The 23,593-nt window shown below is 41.6% G+C and overlaps 1 protein-coding gene across 3 annotated transcripts in view; it reads left to right on the top strand.

The window, feature by feature from the left end:
* The first annotated feature begins 458 nt into the window (after positions 1 to 458).
* The window catches only part of LOC133617401 (diacylglycerol kinase zeta-like), a 301,272-nt gene continuing 278,137 nt past the window's right edge, over positions 459 to 23,593 (top strand). Inside the window, exons 1-2 of one of the 3 annotated variants that reach the window (XM_061977350.2) lie at positions 459 to 804; positions 12,435 to 12,526. In XM_061977350.2, coding sequence (XP_061833334.1) covers positions 691 to 804; positions 12,435 to 12,526 — 206 coding nt within the window. In that variant the 5' untranslated portion in view covers positions 459 to 690. Of the gene's footprint in view, positions 813 to 5,621; positions 7,014 to 12,434; positions 12,527 to 23,593 lie in introns of those variants that run through there. The other 2 variants (XM_061977363.2, XM_061977357.2) reach the window with 2 other exon arrangements.

Below are 23,593 nucleotides of genomic sequence, written 5' to 3'. Positions count from 1 at the left end.
TATAAAATGAACATAATCATATCTACAACAAAAAACATTTATTTTATTCTGTTAATTTTGTTGTTTTGCACAAAAAAATATTTTTAACAAATTGTTTCCTATGTATTCGTATTACTCCAAAACTTGCGTGCGCATGTAATATCATTCTGCTTGGAGTCAAAGAGTATAAAAATATGTGAGTGTAGATTAACAAGGGATCGTGTAATCCACAAAGAATGAATGGTTGAGAGAGAGAGAGAGCGAGAAGAGAGAGAGAGAGAGAGAGAGAGAGAGAGAGAGAGAGAGAGAGAGAGAGAGAGAGAGAGAGAGAGAGAGAGAGAGAGAGAGAGAGAGAGAGAGAGAGAGAGAGAGAGAGAGAGAGAGAGAGAGAGAGAGAGAGAGAGAGAGAGAGAGAGAGAGAGAGAGAGAGAGAGAGAGAGAGACACACACACACACACACACTTCCTGCAACAGCGTGACGTCATAGTGTGAGCTACAGGACAAACGTGAGTTACTTTTAAGTGCCTGTCCATACTTTGGAGCGTCGAACCGAGCGATAGGTCGCAAATCATGCGCGCGTAGAGCCAACATAACCAATCCTGTTTAAAATTAGCAACAGAACAGAAAGAAAAACGAACAGGAAGCCGTTAGGAGACAAGTGTGACGTACTACGTGTCAACACTTCGCGGTGAGATAAACGACACAGCGGGCATGTTGAGCGACTCCGCGGTGGAGCGGCCCACCCTGGATGATGTGACCGAGGAGGACGACATGTTCGGCGGCGAGAACAGGGTCACCTGTCCGCTGCAGTCTAGTAGTTGCCAGGTGAGTAGGTGTGTTTTCCTCTTTTTGTCTGAATCTGAACACTTTAGGAGCTTATTCACATCACATCATATGTAAAGTCAGTGGCGCTATTACCCACTTTTTAAAGTGTATGGCTGCATGCAAACCAGACCCAGCACCAGAAAAACAATTAAGGGGGGCATTTAATTTTTTCAGTGGGGGCATTTAATTTTTTTCAGTGGGGGCCCTGCCAAAAATGTATTCCCGCTGCAGGAGTGCGCATGCTTGTTAAAGCTGCACTGCTGGGAATTGGTCTGTCCAAAACGGATTTTATATATATATATATATATATATATATATATATATATATATATATATATATATATATATATATATATATATGTATATGTATATATATATGTATATATATATATATATATATATATATATATATATATATATATATATATATATATATATATATATATATATATGTATGTCGATGCGATGATATCACGTTATCGATGGGAAAATACATTTTTAGACAACATGATTTGCCTGAGCGGCTAGGAGACACCGAGAGTAACAAGTTGTAGAAAATGGATTTGGAATGACAGATTTTTTAATATAATAATCAAACGCCGCACTACATGGTGGAACAGGGAGACGATCAGAGGCGCCGAAACAAGCTCGCGAGTTAGCATAGTTAGCATTTTTTAGATAGCTTAGGGGAAATGTTTTTGCATGCATATTATAGAATTTTAAAATTTTACACTACATTTTCAGTGATTTTAATGTTCGTAAATTATCTACTAAAAAAACTAAATATTTTTTGGTACATAACATGGGACATGTAAGTGTCAAAAAGACAGCCAAAAGAGGTTGGCAGATGAAAATAAATCTAATGTTAAAATATAATGTAGAAATGCACCCAATTGCAGGTAATGTAGTCTTGATTTTCAAAATATTTCGTGCTGAAAGAAATGTTCCTCTTTTTTTTCATCAATTTTCCTCTTTTTTTCATCAAATAGTGCTCACCTGCCTGCATTTAATTCTGCTGTTAAATGCACAAAGTGAAAGCTCTTGTACCTACCCTGTTTGAAACTTAATAGATGAAGAAAACAAACACACAAACATGGCAATTTATCAATGGCAGCAAAATTATCGAGTTAATTCTAATTTATTGTTCAATTAATTGACTTATTATCCGCCCAAGCCTAACCACTGGTTAATAAATAGGAACGACACATTTTTTTGGAATTTTGACAATTTCTCACAATCATTACGCAAAACAAGAATTCAGATGTGTGTTTTTTAAATGCTTTCTAACTCGTAAATAAACACAAGCAAAAGTGTGCTTACAATGGAGCCTAGGGGATGTCCTCTATTCTGCCCATAAAGCCCTCCAAATAGCCATCCAAAAACTGCCACCAATACGCCATTTAAATTTTGTGACTTGAATATTAACCAGCTATTAGTGATATTGTTATAATAAGCGCTAACGCAGAAAAATTATTAGCAGCGCCGCCATGATCACAGAGAGCAAACCAGCGGCTATTCATTGGCTGGTGAGCTGCTTTCTTGCCTCGGGAATGTTTATTCTAGATCATAAATATTGCCTCTCACCTGTCGATGTAAAATGTGTCTTAAATTCTATTCTTTATGGTTTTAAAAAAGTTGTAAAAAGTCTTAAATTTGACTCGTTGAAACCTGCAGAGACCCTTGTACAACACAGAGACAATACTTAATTATACTTGACCATTTATCAACATGTATAAAATTATATTATATATGATGTTTAATTTGGTCTTAACAGTAGAACAATAGTACATAGACTAGTGAGGCAGTTAAAGTAATGAAAGGTGGAGAGACTGAAAAAGATCAACCTGTTGTTACTTTTTAAACAAACTATTTTATTTTAACATGAGAATAACTAATAGTCAGAGAAGAGAAAGGGGTGTCAGGTGGCGCTTCAGGATGTAAGGAAAGATTTCAAATTTGTATTATTGATTATGATAAGAAATGAGAACAGTTGATAACTGATGTTATGTAGATAGAATATGATAAGTATTTAATAATTTCTACAGTACTATAGGGTTTTGGTTATGTTTTTAAGTCAAATGCTGATACAGTACATATTTAATGTTTTCTGTTGTAAAAATGTTGTTTGTTTGTATGTGAGTGTGTGTTTGTGTGTGTGTGCGTGTGTGTTCTCCACGGGTCGCCACCTTGTCGTGGTGGAGAGCCTTGTGTGTTCCAATGAACCTAAGAGCGATGTCGTCGGGAGCCTCGGCTCCTTGTAGGTTCAACCATGGCGGTAAGGTCGAGGGGGAGGTTCCAGACGAAGCGCGATCCAAAAACCTCAATGGCGGAACTGGCGGAGGATGACGCGTTGCCCCCGGCAGTAAAGGCGGATGAAGGTTAAGGGTGCCTCACTGCCTACTGGGTGCACCGTGTGTGTTTGGCTACGGGAGTAAACCCCTAACGACAAATCTGTTGTGAAGACCCGCATCAGGCAGCCATCAACAGACCGGTGTGCTGGCAGTCTTCTGCAACTCCTTCCTGCAGAAGGTCGTCATGAGCGCTTCATGCCACTGGAAGACGTAGGAGGGAGCCAAGGTAGTGAGGGTAGTGACTGCGCACCACTTCCTTCACTCTAATCTACTCCTTGCGCAGGCCTGCTCCAAACACCCCCACCCCCTCTCCCACCCCATCCGATGGAGAAGGGTGGCAGATACAGGTCAGGATGTGACTGGGAGTATCTAGCCCAACTCTGCACGCAGGCGGCGTGGGATAGACGGTCGCTGAGGTACGGGACGGAACAGCGTGTCTCTTCGGCAGCTCCCCACGTGACTGAGCAGCCCTACCCTGCTCACCCTGAGATGGGAAGGGCCTAGAAAATGTGGCCTAAAAATGGTCTGTTCCTCCACTCCCGGGCAGCCTACCGCAGCTGCCGGGTCATCTCCCCATGCGGTCGAAAACACAAGAATAAAACTCGACTGACACTCACACTAGCGACTTGGAACGTCCGTACGCTTTTGGATGTGCGTGATGATTAATCTCGTCCCCGCAGAAGAACAGCATTGGTGGCGCACCAACTGAAGAGGTATAACATCGACATTGCGGCCCTCAGCGAGACCCGCTTTCATGGGGAAGACTCTATAGGCGAGGTGGGAGAAGGATACACTTTCTTCTGGAAAGGGCTTCCGGAGGCCTCCCCCCGTAGGCTTCGCTGTGCGGACCTCCCTACTTCAGAAGCTTCCCGAATCTCCAGTTGGCATTAGCGAAAGGTTGATGACCTGGAGGATTCCCCTCACCAATAACCGTTACTGCACCCTCATCAGCGCCTATGCCCCAACACTGATTGCCGACCCTCAATGTAAGGAAGAGTTCTATGCCTCCCTGCACTCTGCCATCAGCAAAACACCACTCACTGACAAGCTCATCCTTCTAGGGGATTTTAACGCAAGAGTGGGCTCGGACAGTGTACTGTGGAGGGAAGTGATGGGTCAGCACGGTGTTGGCAAGCTCAACAACAATGGTCTCCGTCTTCTCACTCTATGTTCTGAGCATCAACTGGTCATCACAAACACTTTGTTCCAACTGAAGAACAAGTACAAAACATCCTGGCAACACCCTCGCTCTAAACACTGGCATCTCCTAGATTACATCATCACCCGCCACGCGGACAGGAAGGAGGTGCGCATCACTAGGGCCATGCGTGGAGCTGACTGTTGGACTGACCACCGCCTGATCAGAACAAAGATTGACTTAGAAATATGTCCTCAACAGAGAAAAACACCACCTTCCAAGAGGCTCAACTGCGATGCACTGAAGTCCACGCACTCCGTCAACCAGCTCAGGAAAAAGGTAGCAGATCAGCTGTTCAAGATTCCTGAAGTGCCACCAGATCTGGACACTGGACCTACCTGGAGCACCCTACGCACTGCCCTCCACCAGGCGGCCTTGGAGTCTATAGGGTACACCAGAAGGCGACATCAAGACTGGTTTGACAATAGTGCGCCAGGAATCTATGACCTGCTTCAGGCAAAACACAAGGCCCTTGCAGCTCACATATCAAACCCTCCATCCACCGTCCTGAAGGCTCAGCTCATCTGCCTCAGAAGTGAAACCCAGCGCACCCTCAGAGCCATGGAGAACGACTGGTGGACCCAGAAGGCCCGCGAAATACAACATCACGCAGACACTAACAACTCTCATGCCTTCTACGACTCCATCAAGTCCCTCTATGGCCCACAGAGGAAGAACATCACCCCAGTTAGATCAGCTGACGGCACCACTCTCTACAAGGACAAACAACAGATCCTGGACAGATGGGCTGAGCACTTCAGGGTACTGCTGAACACCACAAACCCTGTACAGACAGACATACTCTCTGACCTCCCATGCCTGCCCCCTGTAGACTCGCTGGACTCCTCTCCCAGCTTCTCATAGGTACTCAAGGCCATCAAGGGTCTAAAAAACAACAAGAGCCCAGGCCTTGACGAGATCCCGGGAGGAATCTTGAAGCACGGTGGATATCTCCTGCACCGCAGAATGCACCAGCTGATCACTGCCATCTGGTCGTCTGAAGTCATCCCGCAAGATTGGAAGGATGCTAACATCATAACGATCTATAAGCGCAAAGGCGACAAAGCAGACTGCGGCAACAGCAGAGGTATCTCCCTACTATCCGCAGCTGGGAAGTTGCTAGCAAGGATCATGTTACATCGAGTAGCAACTCATGTAACCGAAAACATCCTGCCCGAATCTCAATGCGGCTTTAGACGTGATCGGAGCACCGCAGACATGATCTTTGTTGCCAGACAGGTACAGGAAAAATGCAGAGAATACTGCAAAGACCTGTACATGGCATTCATTGACCTGTCCAAGGCCTTCGATGCAGTAAACCGGGACTTGCTGTGGGAAGTACTTGGAAAACTAGGTGTACCAGCAAAGTTCTGCAACCTACTGCGACAGCTACATGATGGCATGCAGGCCTGTGTGAGCAACGGTGGCCAACAATCCCCATTTTTCAGTGTGGATGTGGGGGTCAAGCAACGGTGTGTCCTTGCCCCAACCATATTCAACATGTTCATTTCCACTGTCACCCTCCTGTCTCATAAACACCTGGACCCCACAGATGGGATTCAGATACAATACCGGCTGGATGGTAACCTGTCGCCTCCAAGCCACCACTAAACTCACCACCCAGCATATTCTGGAACTACAGTATGCAGATGACTGCGCTGTACTTGCACACTCACCAGAGTCTCTCCAGCGCGCACTGAATGTGGTAGCCTCCATCTACAGTGCCATTGGTCTTCAGATAAACACCAAGAAAACACAAATACTCGTGCAGGAGTTTACTCCCCAACCAAACACGCCGATCTTCACCCTTGACGGGCACCCATTAGCCACCGTCCCCCACTTCACCTACCTCGGTAGCACCCTGTCGCCATCCTGCACCATTGATGATGACGTCCAGGCCCGTATTGGTCTGGCCTCTGCTGCCTTTGGAAGGCTACGGTACAGGGTTTTCCTGAACAGGAATCTAACCATCTCCACCAAGACAGCCGTGTATAAGGCAGTCTGCCTCTCCACGCTGCTCTATAGTTCTGAAACCTGGACACCCTACCCGAGGCACATCCAGAGTCTTGAGGCCTTCCACATCCGCTGCCTCCAAAGGATCCTAGGTCTGACCTGGGAAGACAGGGTGCTCTACACTGAAATTTATGACCGGACCAACACACCCAGCATCACAGCACTCCTTGACCAAAAACACCTAAGATGGGTCGGACATGTGATCCGTATGCCAGCCCACCGCCTACCCTGTCAGATATTGTATGGCCAGCTTTCAGTCGGTCAAAGGTCTGCCGGGGGCCATAAAAAACGGTACAAGGACCACATTAAAACTCTCCTGAAAAAGTGTGACATCATACCACCAGCACTGGAGTCCCTGGCTGCTGACCGCCAGACCTGGAGCTCTACCTGCCACCAGGGAATCACTCATCTTCAGGAGAAGTTCACAGAGCAGAGAGCACAGCGGCGTGCACAAAGACACCAACGTGCCACAGCACCAGCGACCATCACTGCTGCCTTCCCCTGCCCCTCCTGTGACAAAGTCTGTGGATCACGCATAGGCCTGAGCAGCCACCTAGCTTTGCACAGGCGAAAGGCACAACAATAACCAATCCAATACTTCGTTTGGAGCAACGTCATCATCGACATCGATGGACTGCCATAAGCAAGTAAGTGTGCGTGTGTCCCCCCGATATTGAACCTGCTCCCATGCCCTTGTCAACATCAGATCAATAACAGTCCTTTACAATCACATTAATGCCACACAAATGGTATGGTATCAATTTATTTCAAACATGCATACATTTACATGTGACATAGACATAGACACAGACAAACTTTATTGATCCACAAGGGAAATTGTTCCACACAGTAGCGCAGTTACAAAGGATGGAAAGTATAATGCACAAAAGGTTACAAAAAGAGGGCGAAAACAAATGGTATAACGTAGACTAAAAATGTACCATAGTGTCAATATAAAATATAACATATATGTAATATTTACATATTATATATGCAGTATATAATATATACTGATATATTATATTACTATATTATATGTAACAAATCTCAATTACCATGTACAATATTACAGTATATGTAACAGCTGCAGCAAAAAAAAAGGGCAGCATAAAATAGTATATCCGGCAGAAAATATACATTATAAACAAAGAGAGGTAGCTAACATAGAAGCGGTCAGGTAATAGACAAATATCATCTATTGAGTGATTATACAGCTGGTTGGAGTGCGGAATGAAGGAGTTCTTGAATCGAACACTGTGGGAATGAAGCTGAAGGAGCCTGTTGGAGTATGAGCTACGCTGTCCCTCAATTGTCTGGTGGAGTGGGTGGGTAGGATTGTCCATGATAGCGAGCAGTTTGTCCGGCGTCCTCCTGTCCCTCACTAACACAAATGCCTCCAACTGCGTGCCAATAGTTTGGCCGGCTTTCCGGATCAGTTTGTCAATCCGGTTTAAGTCCTTTTTTGCTTGTGCTGCTCCCCCAACAAACCACTGCAAAGTACAGGGCACTGGCCACAACAGACTGAATAACTCCAACAATCTCCAACAGCTTGCTGCACACATTAAAGGACCTGAGCTTCCTCAGGAAAAAGAGTCTGCTCATGCCCTTCTTGTACGCAGCTTTGCTGTTGTCCTTCCAGTCCAGTCTGCTGTTCAAGTGGACTCCCAGGTACTTGTACTGCCCCAATACTGCCATCTCCCGGCCCTGGATGTTGATGGGCTCAACAGGGGTCATTGTCTTCTTGAAGTCACACATCATATACCTTGCAGATTCTCATTTCTCTTTACAAAATGTCCAAAAAGGCGTAGATAGAAGCAAGGCTTATTTAATCCTAACCCTTTCCATATCAATTTCTAACACATGTGCACTTCCTGTTGTCATCTTTTACATTCTATAGTGAAATTCCAAATATCACAGTTCTCTTTATAAGTCTTCATATCAATTCTGATTCTCATAATGAGATGAGTTATCTTAAATTTTCAAATAAGTTCAAGATAATAATCAACCTTTTTCTTCTTTGTACTTAGTAAACACTTTTAGTTTGAACAACTTCTTGAACTGAGTCATTTTAGTGCTTTGTTTGATTGCTTTGCTTAATTCATACCATAATTTAATTCCACATACTGATATGCTAAAAGTCTTAAGTGTTGTACGTGCATATAGATATTTTAAATTACATTTTTCTCTAAGATTATATTTCTTCTCTTTTGTTGAAAATAATTGTTGTACATTATTGGGTAGCAGGTTATAATTTACTTTGCACATAGTGCACACAATCCAGATGATGTTCCAAAATTCTAAATAGTCCTTTGGCTCTACAACAGTGGTTCTTAACCTTGTTGGAGGTACCGAACCCCACCAGTTGCATATGCGCATTCACCGAACCCTTCTTTAGTGAAAAATAAAATGCTGTTTTTTTTCAAATTCAAGACAAAGTTATATGTTTTTGGTAACACTTTAGTATGGGGAACATATTCTAAGTAAAAAAGACTTAATTTAGAGTTTTTTGGACACTAGGGGAACATATTCTAAGTAACAAAGACTTAATTTAGAGTTATTTGGTTAGGGTTAGGGTTAGGGCCAGGGTTAGAGGGTTAGGGTTATAATAAGGCCATGCCGAATAAGTCATTAATAAGTACTTGATAATGACTAGTTAAGAGCCAATATGTTACTAATTTGCATGTTAATAAGCAACTAATTAATGGTGAATATGTTCCCCATACTAAAGTGTTACCATGTTTTTTTTTACTGGTGCACAAAATGAACCGTGCATGAACATCACCTTGTTCAAAGAACAAAACCAACACAGTGGATAAACTCACAACAAATTACACACCTGCAAATCAGTGTGCCTTCTGCTGTTGCCGTATCCGTAATTGGCCGATAGGGAAAAGTTTTTATTTACACGAAGAGTCGGGTGTGTTTTGACCTTCACCGAACCCCTAGGTTTCGATCGAACCCAGGTTAAGAACCACTGCTCTACAATATAGCAGTTGCTTTTTTTTCTTTTTAGAAATCCTGTTGTAAATGTTTGTACGTTCAACTGAACTTGTAAATATTAAGTGAAATGACACTTGAAATAACTGACTCCATCCATCCATTTTCTACCACTTTTCCCTTTCAAGGTCGCGGGAACTGAATATTTTCCCCAATTTTTGAATAGTTGCAATTAACGCAGACAATGAATCACAACAGCGGCATTTTCAACACTTTTGTTTATTCATTTACATGGGTTAAAAAAATGCTTTCAGATGATCAGCCAAACATGCATGTTATTACATACATTTTGCTTTTTGCTCTGTTGTTCTTTAAATTGTCTTGATAGTTTATTTCCTCCTTTATTTTCCTCAACGTTGTGGCTTGTGCAGCCCTTTGAGACACTTGTGATTTAGGGCTATATAAATAAACATTGATTGATTGATTGAACAGAACAGCAGAGCAAACATGAACACAAGATCACTTTACGCAATAAATTTAACACATATAAAAGTTCAAAAAGACTATTATAGTTACCGTATTTTCCGCACCATAAGGCGCCCTGGGTTATAAGCCGCGCCTTCAATGAACGGCATATTTCAAAACTTTGTCCACCTATAAGCCGCCCCGTGCTGTAAGCCGCATCTAACTGCGCTAAAGGAATGTCAAAAAAACAGTCAGATAGGTCAGTCAAACTTTAATAATATATTAAAAACCAGCGTTCTAACAACTCTGTCCCAAAATGTACGCAAATGTGCAATCACAAACATAGTAAAATTCAAAATAGTGCAGATCAATAGCAACATAATGTTGCTCGAACGTTAATGTCACAACACACAAAATAAACATAACGCTCACTTTCTGAAGTTATTCTTCATTCGTAAATCCCTCGAATTCTTCGTCTTCGGTGTCCGAATTGAAAAGTTGGGCAAATGTGGGATCCAAAATGGCCGGTTCCGTCTCGTCGAAGTCATCGGAGTCAGTGTCACTGTTGTCCAGCAGTTCTGTGAATCCTGCCTTCCGGAAAGCTCGGACCACAGTTGTGACCGAAATATCTGCCCAGGCATTTATGATCCACTGGCAGATGTTGGCGTCGTCTGGCGCTGTCTCCCTGTCTTAGTGAAGGTGATGTTGGCGTCGTCTGGCGCTGTCTCCCTGTCTTAGTGAAGGTGTGTTCGCCTTCTGTCATCCATTGTTCCCACGCAGTTAGCAGTCTAGCTTCGAATGCCCTGTTGACACCAATATGTAGCGGCTGGAGGTCTTTTGTCAATCCACCCGGAATGACGGCGAGTATTGAATTAAGCGCGTAAGCGTGTCTCTTAATGTGATGTTATGAGCTAGCAAATATAACAACTACACTACCCAGCATGCAACGATAGTGACGAGCATGCGCGGTAGCCCTGAGAAGCGTTGTATGCTGGGAGTTAGAATGTGGTTATGAGCACGCTGTGAGTAAACGTTGAGAACTCAGTTAACACGCCTCGTCTGCATTATTTATAATTAGACAGACAACACACTTAATAGGAGCCATTTTGGGGTCTTTACATAAACACACAAATGGAAATGAAACGTCACATATCCCAGCATGCACCGCGCGCTTCTTCTACGGGGAAAAAAGATGGCGGCTGTTTACCGAAGTTGCGAGACCGAAACTTTATGAAAATGAATCTTAATATTTATCCATATATAAAGCGCACCGGGTTAAAAGGCGCACTGTCAGCTTTTGAGAAAATTTGTGGTTTTTAGGTGCGGCTAATAGTGCGGAAAATACGGTACACATTAAAAGCAAATACAGTATAATAAAACATAAGTCAAGCTATTTAGGTGTAAAAATGTAAACAAAAAAGATGTAAGATTTTACTTCCAAACATTGAAAAAAGCTCCGGGCACAAAGCCATCTGTGCCCGGAGCTCTCGGGGTAAAGACTAGAGGTGGGAAAAATAATCTATTGTTACATTTGCACAAAGTAAACTTTGTTCTGGTTTGATGAACAGCTTTGAACTTGATTGATATCAATGTCAGACGGGTAAAAGTATTGTTCTACAAAATTGTGCAGGTAGGGATGATGTTCGAAACCGGTTCTCCCGATTGTTCGATAAGAAAAGAACCGATTCCATGGATTCAAATCCCTTTTTGAGAACTGGTTCCTGTTATCGAAGCCACTATACCGTATTTTCGCAACCATAGGGCGCACGGTATTAAAAGGCGCCGTGTCAGTTACGGGTGCTATTTCTGTATTTAACGCATAAATAAGGTGCAGCGTATTTTTGGGCGCAGGCATGGTTAAACATACGCTAGCTTAAAACATACGCTAGCATGCATGAACACTGTTTTAAAAAGGCAGCAGGAGCAAAGCTGAATTCTGTTGTACTTTATTATTTTTCGATGTACTCACATTATTTTTTGATCAATCCTCATCCACAAAGCCATCAAAGTCCTCATCTTCTGTGTCCGAAATGAACAGCTGGGCAAGTTCTCCATCAAACACGCCAGATTCCCTCTCCTCATTTTCAAAGTCAGTCTCGTTGTCCATTAGCATAGCAAGCTAGCACAACAGTAAAAGCCGACTTCTTTTACCCCGTTGTGCGTATCGATTCGCTACCGTACTGGTCCCCTTCTTCTCTACATATTGCTTCACCGGGATGTCGAAAGTGAGCGTCCATGTTGGTGATGTGTTTGTTGGCAATTTTTTTTTATTTACAACGCACATAGCAGCACTATATGCTCACTGGGGGCGTGCCTTTAGCGTCCTCTCTCACCTGAAACCTTCACCCTATAATGGCCGCATGCTGTCCTCAGTCACGTCCGCTTTTCCTCCATATAAACAGCGTGCCGGCCCAGTCACATAACATCTATGGCTTTTGGAACTCGACGATAAGAGATTCGGTAAGGAATCGGTTCGACAAGAGGACTCGATAATGGGCTCGAACTCGATAATTTCTTAACGAACATCATCCCTACGTGCAGGTGTACTTAATCAAACAGTCATTGCACACTGTAAAAATGTGGGCCTTTTTTTTAATGCAAAGCACTTTCACACCAAAAGTGCAAAATGAATAACATATGGATTTAAAACGGCTTTGTTGTTTCAGACAGAGCAGGTGGAGAAGGAAGACAGAATGTATGCCGCTCAAATGGAAGCTGACTTTGTGCAGTTGACCTTTAGGAAGCAGGTGTCTTACAGGTAAGAAAGCGCTTCAAAGCAAAATATAAAGTGGAATGTGTTTAACACTAACCTGTTGGACATGAACATGACACGAGTATTTCTCCCTGTGGACTGTACGCATGTATGTTGGTTTAATACACAAAATAGTGTGTATTTTATAAGCAGCCACTAATCTTACAGAGAGGAGGGAAAGTAGGTCAGCCAGGTTTAAAAAGCGTGTAACTTGAGTGGTCTTGCATCAGAGAGCGGAGATAGCTCACAGCAACCCTCAAGAATGTGTTCTTTCGATTTTATAGGGACACTTGAAAGGGACACACGGAAGCATTTGAGAATCGTTTGGATACAGTAAATCTGTATAAAGCCATATATACACACATATAGATACACACAAACATGTATATATATATATATATATATATATATATATATATATATATAATATTTATACATATACATATAGTCACACATATACATATGTATATATATATACACACACACATATACATATGTATATATAAATACATATAATGTGTGTGGTAGATTATGTCTTCTGCAAGGTGTTCACACACCAATTGCACCCCCACATCTTCTGTGGTGCGAAGGTTTTAAGCATGAATGTTAATCTTAACCTATATTGAAATAATCCGTAATACATTGGATGAATGTGTGGAAAAAGAGGTGGTGTTGACTGTGGGAGGAGGGGGAGTAGGGTTGAGGTGGAATTGGATGCGTCATGGCTGGCCAGCTGCTAAGACTGACAGACTCGGTTATGTAAGTGTCAGTGTTGCCTGACATGTACAGCTGTATCTCTTTTAAACAGGATAGTTTTAATTTCATTTCATTCTTTAAAAAAACAACTAACATGCTGTACTCTCCATATACACAATTCAAACAAATCTGCATCTCCAATACAATATCGGCATTTGAAAAAAACAATAGTAACATTAAAATAAAAAAAAGAAACACGGTGTGTCCGAAAAGGAACAGGAAGAAGCAAAAGCTTATAATGCCCTGACCCATCACTCAGATATGATAATCTGATTATTTATCTGCAATACAATGCATATTATATAATATATAATTACATCCATGAATAAAAAACCCACACACAAATTGTATCATATTTATATTATATCAATCAATCAATCAATCAATCTTTATTTATATAGCCCTAAATCACAAGTGTCTCAAAGGGCTGCACAAGCCACAACGACATCCTCGGTACAAAGCCCACATACGGGCAAGGAAAAACTCACCCCAGTGGGACGTCGATGTGAATGACTATGAGAAACCTTGGAGAGGACCGCATATGTGGGTAACCCCCCCCCCTCTAGGGGAGACCGAAAGCAATGGATGTCGAGTGGGTCTGACATAATATTGTGAGAGTCCAGTCCATAGTGGATCCAACATAATAGTAAGAGTCCAGTCCATAGTGGGGCCAGCAGGACACCATCCCGAGCGGAGACGGGTCAGCAGCGCAGAGATGTTCCCTGCCGATGCACAGGCGAGCGGTCCACCCCGGGTCCCGACTCTGGACAGCCAGCACTTCATCCATGGCCACCGGACCTGTGCACCCCCGCCCCTCAAGGAAAAGGGGAGCAGAGGAGAAAAGAAAAGAAACGGCAGATCAACTGGTCTAACAGGGGGGCTATTTAAAGGCTAGAGTATACAAATGAGTTTTAAGATGGGACTTAAATGCTTCTACTGAGGTAGCATCTCTAATTGTTACCGGGAGGGCATTCCATAGTACTGGAGCCCGAATAGAAAACGCTCTATAGCCCGCAGACTTTTTTTGGGCTCTGGGAATCACTAATAAGCCGGAGTTCTTTGAACGCAGATTTCTTGCCGGGACATATGGTACAATGCAATCGACAAGATAGGACGGAGCTAGACCGTGCAGTATTTTATACGTAAGTAGTAAAACCTTAAAGTCACATCTTAAGTGCACAGGAAGCCAGTGCAGGTGAGCCAGTATAGGCGTAATATGATCAAACTTTCTTGTTCTTGTCAAAAGTCTAGCAGCCGCATTTTGTACCAACTGTAATTTTTTAATGCTAGACATAGGGAGCCCCGAAAATAATACGTTACAATAGTCGAGACGAGACGTAACGAACGCATGAATAATGATCTCAGCGTCGCTAGTGGATAAAATAGAACAAATTTTAGCGATATTACGGAGATGAAAGAAGGCCGTTTTAGTAACACTCTTAATGTGTGACTCAAACGAGAGAGTTGGGTCGAAGATAATACCCAGATTCTTTACTGATTCGCCTTGTGTAATTGTTTGGTTGTCAAATGTTAAGGTGGTATTATTAAATAAATGTCGGTGTTTAGCAGGACCGATAATCAGCATTTCCGTTTTCTTGGCGTTGAGTTGCAAGAAGTTAGCGGACATCCATTGTTTAATTTCATTAAGACACGCCTCCAGCTGACTACAATCCGGCGTGTTGGTCAGCTTTAGGGGCATGTAGAGTTGGGTGTCATCAGCATAGCAATGAAAGCTAACACCGTATTTGCGTATGATGTCGCCTAGCGGCAGCATGTAAATACTAAAGAGTGCAGGGCCAAGAACCGAACCCTGAGGAACTCCGCACGTTACCTTAACATAGTCCGAGGTCACATTATTATGGGAGACGCATTGCATCCTGTCAGTAAGATAAGAGTTAAACCACGACAAAGCTAAGTCTGACATACCAATACGTGTTTTGATACGCTCTAATAAAATATTATGATCGACGGTATCGAAAGCAGCGCTAAGATCAAGAAGCAGCAACATAGATGACGCATCAGAATCCATCGTTAGCAGTAGATCATTAGTCATTTTTGCGAGGGCTGTCTCCGTAGAGTGATTTGCCCTGAAACCGGATTGAAAAGGTTCACAGAGATTGTTAGACACTAAGTGTTCATTTAGCTGCTGTGCGACAATTTTTTCGAGGATTTTCGAAATAAAGGGAAGGTGGGACACCGGTCGGTAGTTTACCATGAGGTCAGGATCAAGGTTAGGTCTTTTGAGCAGAGGATGAATAACCGCTTTCTTGAATGCTAGGGGAACAGTGCCAGAGGAAAGTGATAAGTTTATAATATTTAGCACTGATGGACCTAATAATACAAAAAGCTCCTTGATAAGTTTCCCAGGAAGTGGGTCAAGTAAACATGTTGTTTGTTTTATCCCACATACACGCTGTAATAGTTCCTCTAATGTTATTTCATCAAAAAGAGAGAGACTATTTTGTATTGCAGTATCCGTCGTAGATACAGTTGTATCTGTGTTCATAGAACCCAGTTGTAGCTGGGATGCGTTGTCTTTAATCTCCTTTCTAATGAGTTCAATTTTCTTATTAAAGAAATTCATAAAGTCATCTGCCGAGTGGGTGGAGCTATTGGGAGGAGTCCCTTGTTGGGTTAGCGATGCTACTGTACTAAACAAAAATTTAGGGTCGTTTTTGTTGAGGCGGATGAGATTTGAGTAATATTTAGCTTTAGCTAAGGTAAGCCTGCGTTTATACGATATTAAACTATCACTCCATGCTTGATGGAAAACCTCAAGCTTGGTCGCGCGCCATTTGCGTTCCAACTTTCTACATGATAATTTATGAGCTCTGGTTTCCTCTGTAAACCATGGGGTGCGCCTTTTAGGGGCCCTTTTTTGTTTTAGCGGTGCTATACTATCAATGGTTTTGCGCAGGGCATTGTCAAAGTTGTTAGTGAGGTTATCAATAGAGCCGACATAATTTGGGAATGGTGCCATTACCGAAGGCAGTAGGTCAGCAAGAGTCATCGTTGTGGCGGCATTAATGTTGCGGCTGCTATAGCAGTTATTATTATTATTAGTTTGTTGACAATGAGTCAGAACTTCGAATTTTATAAGGTAATGATCGGACATTACTTTAGTATACGGGAGTACCATAACTTTGGAGGTGGTGACACCCCTGACCAGCACTAGATCTATCGTATTGCCGTTGCGATGCGTAGGTTCATTTATTATTTGTGTAAGACCACAGCTATCAATTATAGTCTGGAGCGCCACGCACTGAGGGTCCGATGGGGTATTCATATGGATATTAAAGTCCCCCATTATGATTATATTGTCTGCGTACGTCACTAGATCAGCAACGAACTCTGAGAATTCATTAATAAAGTCCGAGTAGGGCCCTGGGGGGCGGTAGATAACAGCCATATCGAGAGGCAGCGGTGCGACAGACCTCATAGTAAGCACCTCAAACGATTTGTATTTATTATTTAGGTTAGGGGTAAGGTTAAAGTTTTCATTGTATATTAGTGCGACCCCCCCACCCCTTTTAAGGGGACGGGCAATATGCGCATTCGTATAGTTAGGAGGAGATGCCTCATTTAGCGCAAAAAATTCGTCTGGTTTGAGCCAGGTTTCGCTAAGACCAATGACGTTAAGATTGTTGTCTCTAATGACCTCATTAACTAATAACGTTTTGGGAGACAATGATCTTATGTTTAAAAAGCCCATATTATAAGTATTGGGCTGTTTTGACGAGTTTTTGTTTAAATTATCCGTAGTAGAAATATTAATAATGTTGCGTTTATTATACGTAGTGCACTTTAAATAGTTTCGACCATATCTAGGAATTGATACGACGGGAATTTTCAGATTGTTTGCTTGATGCTGCGATCGACTGAACGCATCATGATTTGCCACCTCAGTAGAATGCATATCTACCCCGGACACATTCACAACAGAAAACACATTATGTGAGTTGTGTGTTATTCTAAGAAAATTGCTATGCGTACAGGAATTATCCAGCCTGGCGCTGGCTAGTTCTAGCTTAACTGACTCCTCACCCGGACTAGCAGGCTCTGTAATTGCCTGTGACCGGGCTTGCTCTAGTGTAGTTAGTCAAATGTGACTTAAACAGTAGTCTATATTCTTAGACAGGATGATGGCGCCTTCCTGGTTAGGGTGAAGGCCGTCCCTCATCAGCAAGCCTGGTTTGCCCCAGAAAGAGGGCCAATTATCAATAAACGTTAGTCCCTGTTGTCTACAGAAGCTAGCCAGCCACTTGTTAAGCGAGACTAATCTGCTATATCTCTCATCATTGCCTCTCGCAGGCAGGGGGCCAGAGACAATTACTCGATGCCTGGACATCTTTCTAGCGAGATCACAAGTCCTGGCTATGTTTCTCTTTGTAATCTCTGACTGTCTCATTCTAGTGTCATTGGAGCCAACGTGTACAACTATATTCGCATAACTAGTGGTGCGATTAGCCTGTCGTACGTGTTTACTAGGCCTGTTGCGAGTTAGCTCCCTAAGATTAGCCTCAATGTCAGGTGCTCGGGCCCCCGGGATGCACTTAATTGTGGCTGGTTTGCTAAGCTTTATGTTTCGGGTGATGGAGTCCCCTATGACTAAGGTGTGGTGCCCGGTAGACTGGGGTGTAGGACTAGCTAAAGAGCTAAATCTATTATGCGTCTCAACCGGTACACCGTAGCTTGTAGGCCGCTTAGGACTACTACAGGCTAGGCTAGTTAGCTCGCTACAGCTAACGCTAGCAGATGTGTCCGCAACATCTAAAGTTACGAGATTACTCTGCTCTAACTGGCGGACACGGCCCTCTAGCAGAGCCAGCCTCTCCGTGAGTAAGGTGCAAGACGCGCAGGAAGCCATACTCACGGTGTTTTCTGTCACCGAGTGAAGTTCCTGCTGTCTTCCGAGAAGTCCTGGTCACGGTGTGCAGGAGTAGACTCCTTCTGACCGGCGCCCGGCGACGCCTTTCTCCGCGCTAGCTTCGTTAGCTTAGCAGCTAGCTGCTAGCTAGCTGCGGGAGGGGTGGAGAGACAGAGATCGGGTGATTTGCAAGTTAAATAGTACTACTAAATATGTTGAGAAAGTAATAAAGAAAGCTGCAGAACAATTTAAAAGCACACAAATAGAACGATACTTAGCTTTTTCGAAACAGCGAGCAGTCAGCGAGCAGTCACGCATTTATATAAATACAATAAACTCTTAAAATACTGTATTTTCTTTCCTTCTCCTTGTTGACCTGTCAAACAATTGTTTTTGTATTTCTTGAATTATGTTATTGCTTAGTTTTATTTCGTCATTCAATTGATTCTACAAACTGACACATACTTTACTCTTAAGATTTGTACTAACACAATAATTATTTAAATTCCCTTTACCCCTCAAATTATAGTTTCATTTTCTGTCCTGACTTTATAAAGAGGTAATTTGTGTGTTACCGATACAACATTGTGTAAACTTTTGCAAGGTGCTCTTGCACACATTTCCTCCAATTTTCACATATGTACCGTATTTTTCGGACTATAAGGTGGACTTAAAATCCTTTAATTTTCTCAAAACTCGACTGTGCGCCTTATAACCTGGTGCGCCTAATGTACGGAATGATTTTGGTTGTGCTTTCCAACCTCAAAGCTACTTTACTTGGTACATGGTGAATTGATAAGTGTGACCAGTAGATGGCAGTCACACATAAGAGAAATGTGTAGACTGCAATATGATGGCAGTAAACAACACCAAAATTGTATATGTTCCATTGAAAATATAAAACATTACACACGGCGCTCAAAAATCCATCAAAATGCACCGCTTGATGTATTGTACTGTGCTTTAATATACGAGTATTATTATGGTGTGTGTATAAGGTAAGACATATTATCTGGCGTTTTGTTTCGCAATATTATGCAAAAGCAACTTTTCTTACCTTCTGGTACCTGCTGATCTTTGGGATGTGCATAAGTCCTGAAAATTTGCGCCAGCAACTTGATGGTTCCAGGTTCGATTCCAGTTTCTGTCATCCTCGTCACAGCCGTTGTGTCCTTGAGCAAGACACATTACCCACCTGCTCCCAGTGCCACCCACACTGGTTTAAATGTAGCTTAAATATGTAGATAATGGTTTTAACTATATAAAAGCGCTTTGAGTCACTAGAGAAAGAGTGCAATATAAATATAATTCACTTCACTTCACAGTAAAGTACAATAAAGAGTATACTAGGCCAGTGGTTCTCAAATGGGGGTACGCATACCCCTGGGGGTACGCGTACCCCTGGGGGTACTTGAAGGTAAGCCAAGGGGTACGTGAGATTTTTTTTAAATGTCTGTTAAAAAGAACTGTGAAAAGAAATGCAACAATGCAATATTCAGTGTTGACAGCTCGATTTTTTTGTGGACATGTTCCATAAATATTGATGTTAAAGATTTCTTTTTTTGTGAAGAAATGTTTAGAATTAAGTTCATGAATCCAGATGGATCTATATTACAATCCCCAAAGAGGGCACTTTAAGTTGACGATTACTTCTATGTGTAGAAATCTTTATTTATAATTGTATCACTTGTTTATTTTTCAACAAGTTTTTAGTTATTTTTATATCTTTTTTCCCCAAATAGTTCAAGAAAGACCACTACAAATGAGCAATATTTTGCACTGTTATACAATTTAATAAATCAGAAACTGATGACATAGTGCTGTATTTTACTTCTTTATCTCTTTTTTTTTCAACCAAAAATGCTTTGCTCTGATTAGGGGGTACTTGAATTAAAAAAAATGTTCACAGGGGGTACATCACTGAAAAAAGGTTGAGAACCACTGTACTAGGCTGTATAGTTGAGAATGTGTTTTGCTTTACCTTAAGATTCCAATACTTTACTAATACTAATATTTTGCCACACATACATTTTGTGCGAGGTTTTCAGCAAAGCTTGTGGTCTAAGAGGACAAGCACAAGTTTACTTTCTTATTTTCTTTCATCTCTGTAGTTTTGATTCCCAACTTTACATTTACTTTCACTTAACGATTCCCAATCAACATAAGTTATTTTTGTCAAACCATTGTTTTACTTATTTTATTACTTCCAAGAGCAAAAACAATATTTGTGTCATCAGCAAAAAAACACAAACTTCAATTTGATACCTTACTGATGAAGTACTGTACATGATAAACAGTAGCGGATACTGATACCCGTCGGACATCACAGGTAATGAGTACGTTTTTAGACTTCTCTTAACATATTTGTACAAACTGCTGTCAATTTTTTCGCCAATGTAAAGCCACCCCTCTGACACTGTATCTTTCCATTTTCCTTATCACAATATCTCGACTATCCATCCATCCATTTTCTACCGCTTATTCCCTTTGGGGTCGCTGTTTTTTTTTTCTTCTAAATAGACAAATATACCCACCACATATTTATTTTCTATTCATTTATTTTATGAAGCTTGTTATCTTCTCTACTAGCTGATCTACTGAGCCGTTTAACTTTGCAAACGTTTTTCAAGTTTTTCAGAGAACTGTGAGATTATTGATATAAACCTGCAGTTGTTAAAATGCTGTATGTCACCAGATTTATATATTGGGATTAGGGATGTCCGATAATGGCTTTTTTGCCGATATCCGATATTCCGATATTGTCCAACTCTTAATTACTGATACCGATATCAACCGATACCGATATATACAGTCGTGGAATTAACACATTATTATGCCTAATTTGGACAACCAGGTATGGTGAAGATAAGGTCCTTTTTAAAAAAATTCATAAAATAAAATAAGATAAATAAATTAAAAACATTTTCTTGAATAAAAAAGAAAGTAAAACAATATAAAAAATAGTTACATAGAAACTAGTAATTAATGAAAATTAACTGTTAAAGGTTAGTACTATTAGTGGACCAGCAGCACGCACAATCATGTGTGCTTACAGACTGTATCCCTTGCAGACTGTATTGATATATATTGATATATAATGTAGGAAGCAGAATATTAATAACAGAAAGAAACAACCCTTTTGTGTGAATGAGTGTAAATGGGGGAGGGAGTTTTTTTGGGTTGATGCACTAATTGTAAGTGTATCTTGTGTTTTTTTATGTTGATTTAATAAAAAATAAAAAATAAAAATAAATAGACCGATACCGATAATTTTAAAAAACGATACCGATAATTTCCGATATTACATTTTAAAGCATTTATCAGCCAATAATATCGGCAGGCCGATATTATCGGACATCTCTAATTGGGATGACTTTGGCTTTTTTTCAGTCTGTGTGGAAATTTACCGGTTTTGAACAATGAATTACATATATATGTAATGGAGTTTTATCAATTACAAAACCCAAAACCAGTAAAGTTGGCACGTTGTGTAAATCGTAAATAAAAACAGAATACAATGATTTGCAAATCCTTTTCAACTTATATTCAATGAATACACTGCAAAGACAAGATACTTAACGTTCGAACTGGTAAACTTTGTTATTTTTTGCAAATATTAGCTCATTTGGAATTTGATGCCTGCAACATGTTTCAAAAAAGTGGCAAAAAAGACTGAGAAAGTTGAGGAAAAGCTCATCAAACACTTATTTGGAACATCCCACAGGTGAACAGGCTAATTGGGAACTGGTTTGCCATGAGTGGGTATAAAAGCAACTTCCATGAAATGCTCAATCATTCACAAACAAGGATGGGGCGAGGGTCACCACTTTGTGAACAAATGCGTGAGCAAATTGTAGAACAGTTTAAGAACAACATTTCTAAACGGGCTATTGCAAGGAATTTAGGGTAATATCATCAAAAGGTTCAGAGACTCTGGAGAAATCACTGCACGCAAGCGGCAAGGCCGAAAACCATCATTGAATGCCTTTGACCTTCAATCCTTCAGGCGGTACTGCATCAAAAACCGACATCCGTGTGTAAAGGATATCACCACATGGCCTCAGGAACACTTCAGAAAACCACTGTCAGTAACTACAGTTTGTCGCTACATCTGTAAGTGCAAGTTAAAACTCTGCTATGCAAAGCGAGAGCCATTTATCAACAACACCCAGAAACGTCGACCGCTTCGCTGGGCCCAAGCTCATCTAAGATGGACTGATGCAAAGTGAAAAAGTGTTCTGTGGTCTGACGAGTCCACATTTCAAATTGTTTTTGGAAACTGTGGACGTCGTGTCCTCCGGACCAAAGACGAAAATAACCATCTGGACTGTTATAGGCGCAAAGTTCAAAAGCCAGCATCTGTGATGGTATGGGGGTGTATTAGTGCCCAAGGCATGGGTAACTTACACATCTGTGAAAGCACCATTAATGCTGAAAGGTACATACAGGTTTTGGAGCAACATATGTTGCACATAACGTTATAATGGACGCCCCTGCTTATTTCAGCAAGACTTTGCCAAGTCACATTCTGCACGTGTTACAACAGCGTGGCTTTGTAGTAAAAGAGTGCAAGTACGAGACTGGCCTGCCTGTAGTCCAGACCTGTCTCCCATTGAAAATGTGTGGCGCATTATGAAGCGTAAAATACGACAACAGAGACCCCGGACTGTTGAACAACTTAAGCTGTACATCAAGCAAGAATGGGAAAGAATTCCACCTGAAAAGTTAAAGTTAAAGTTAAAAAGTTAAAGTACCAATGATTGTCACATACATACTAGGTGTGGTGAAATTTGTCCTCTGCATTTGACCCATCCCATTGTTCACCCCCTGGGAGGTGAGGTGAGGGGAGCAGCGGGCAGCAGCTGTGGCCGCGCCCGGGAATCATTTTTGGTGATTTAACCCCCAATTCCAACCCTTGATGCTGAATGCCAAGCAGGGAGGTAATGGGTCCCATTTTTATAGTCTTTGGTATGACTCGGCCGGGGTTTGAACTCACAACCTACCGATCTCAGGGCAGACACTCTAACCACTAGGCCACTGAGTAGGTAGTAGCTTCAAAAATTGGTCTCCTTAGTTTTGAAACGTTTACTGAGTGTTGTTAAAAGGAAAGGCCATGTAACACAGTGGTAAAAATGCCCCTGTGCCAACTTTTTTGCAATGTGTTGCTGCCATTAAATTCTAAATTAATGATTATTTGCACACAAAAAAAGTTTCTCAGTTCATACATTAAATATCTTGTCTTTGCAGTGTATTCAATTGAATATAGGTTGAAAAGGATTTGCAAATCATTGTATTCTGTTTTTATTTACGATTTACACAACGTGCCAACTTCACTGGTTTTGGGTTTTGTACTTCTTTACTACAATCATATCAATATCATTCCAATCTGTCGACATTTTACTCTTAATTTTACTATATCTTGTTCATGATATGAACATTGCGGTGTCTTT

The sequence above is a fragment of the Nerophis lumbriciformis genome, linkage group LG01 (assembly GCF_033978685.3).
Source record: "Nerophis lumbriciformis linkage group LG01, RoL_Nlum_v2.1, whole genome shotgun sequence".
NCBI classification, from domain to species: Eukaryota; Metazoa; Chordata; class Actinopteri; order Syngnathiformes; family Syngnathidae; genus Nerophis; species Nerophis lumbriciformis.
This window is presented reverse-complemented; position numbering and strand designations above follow the sequence as displayed.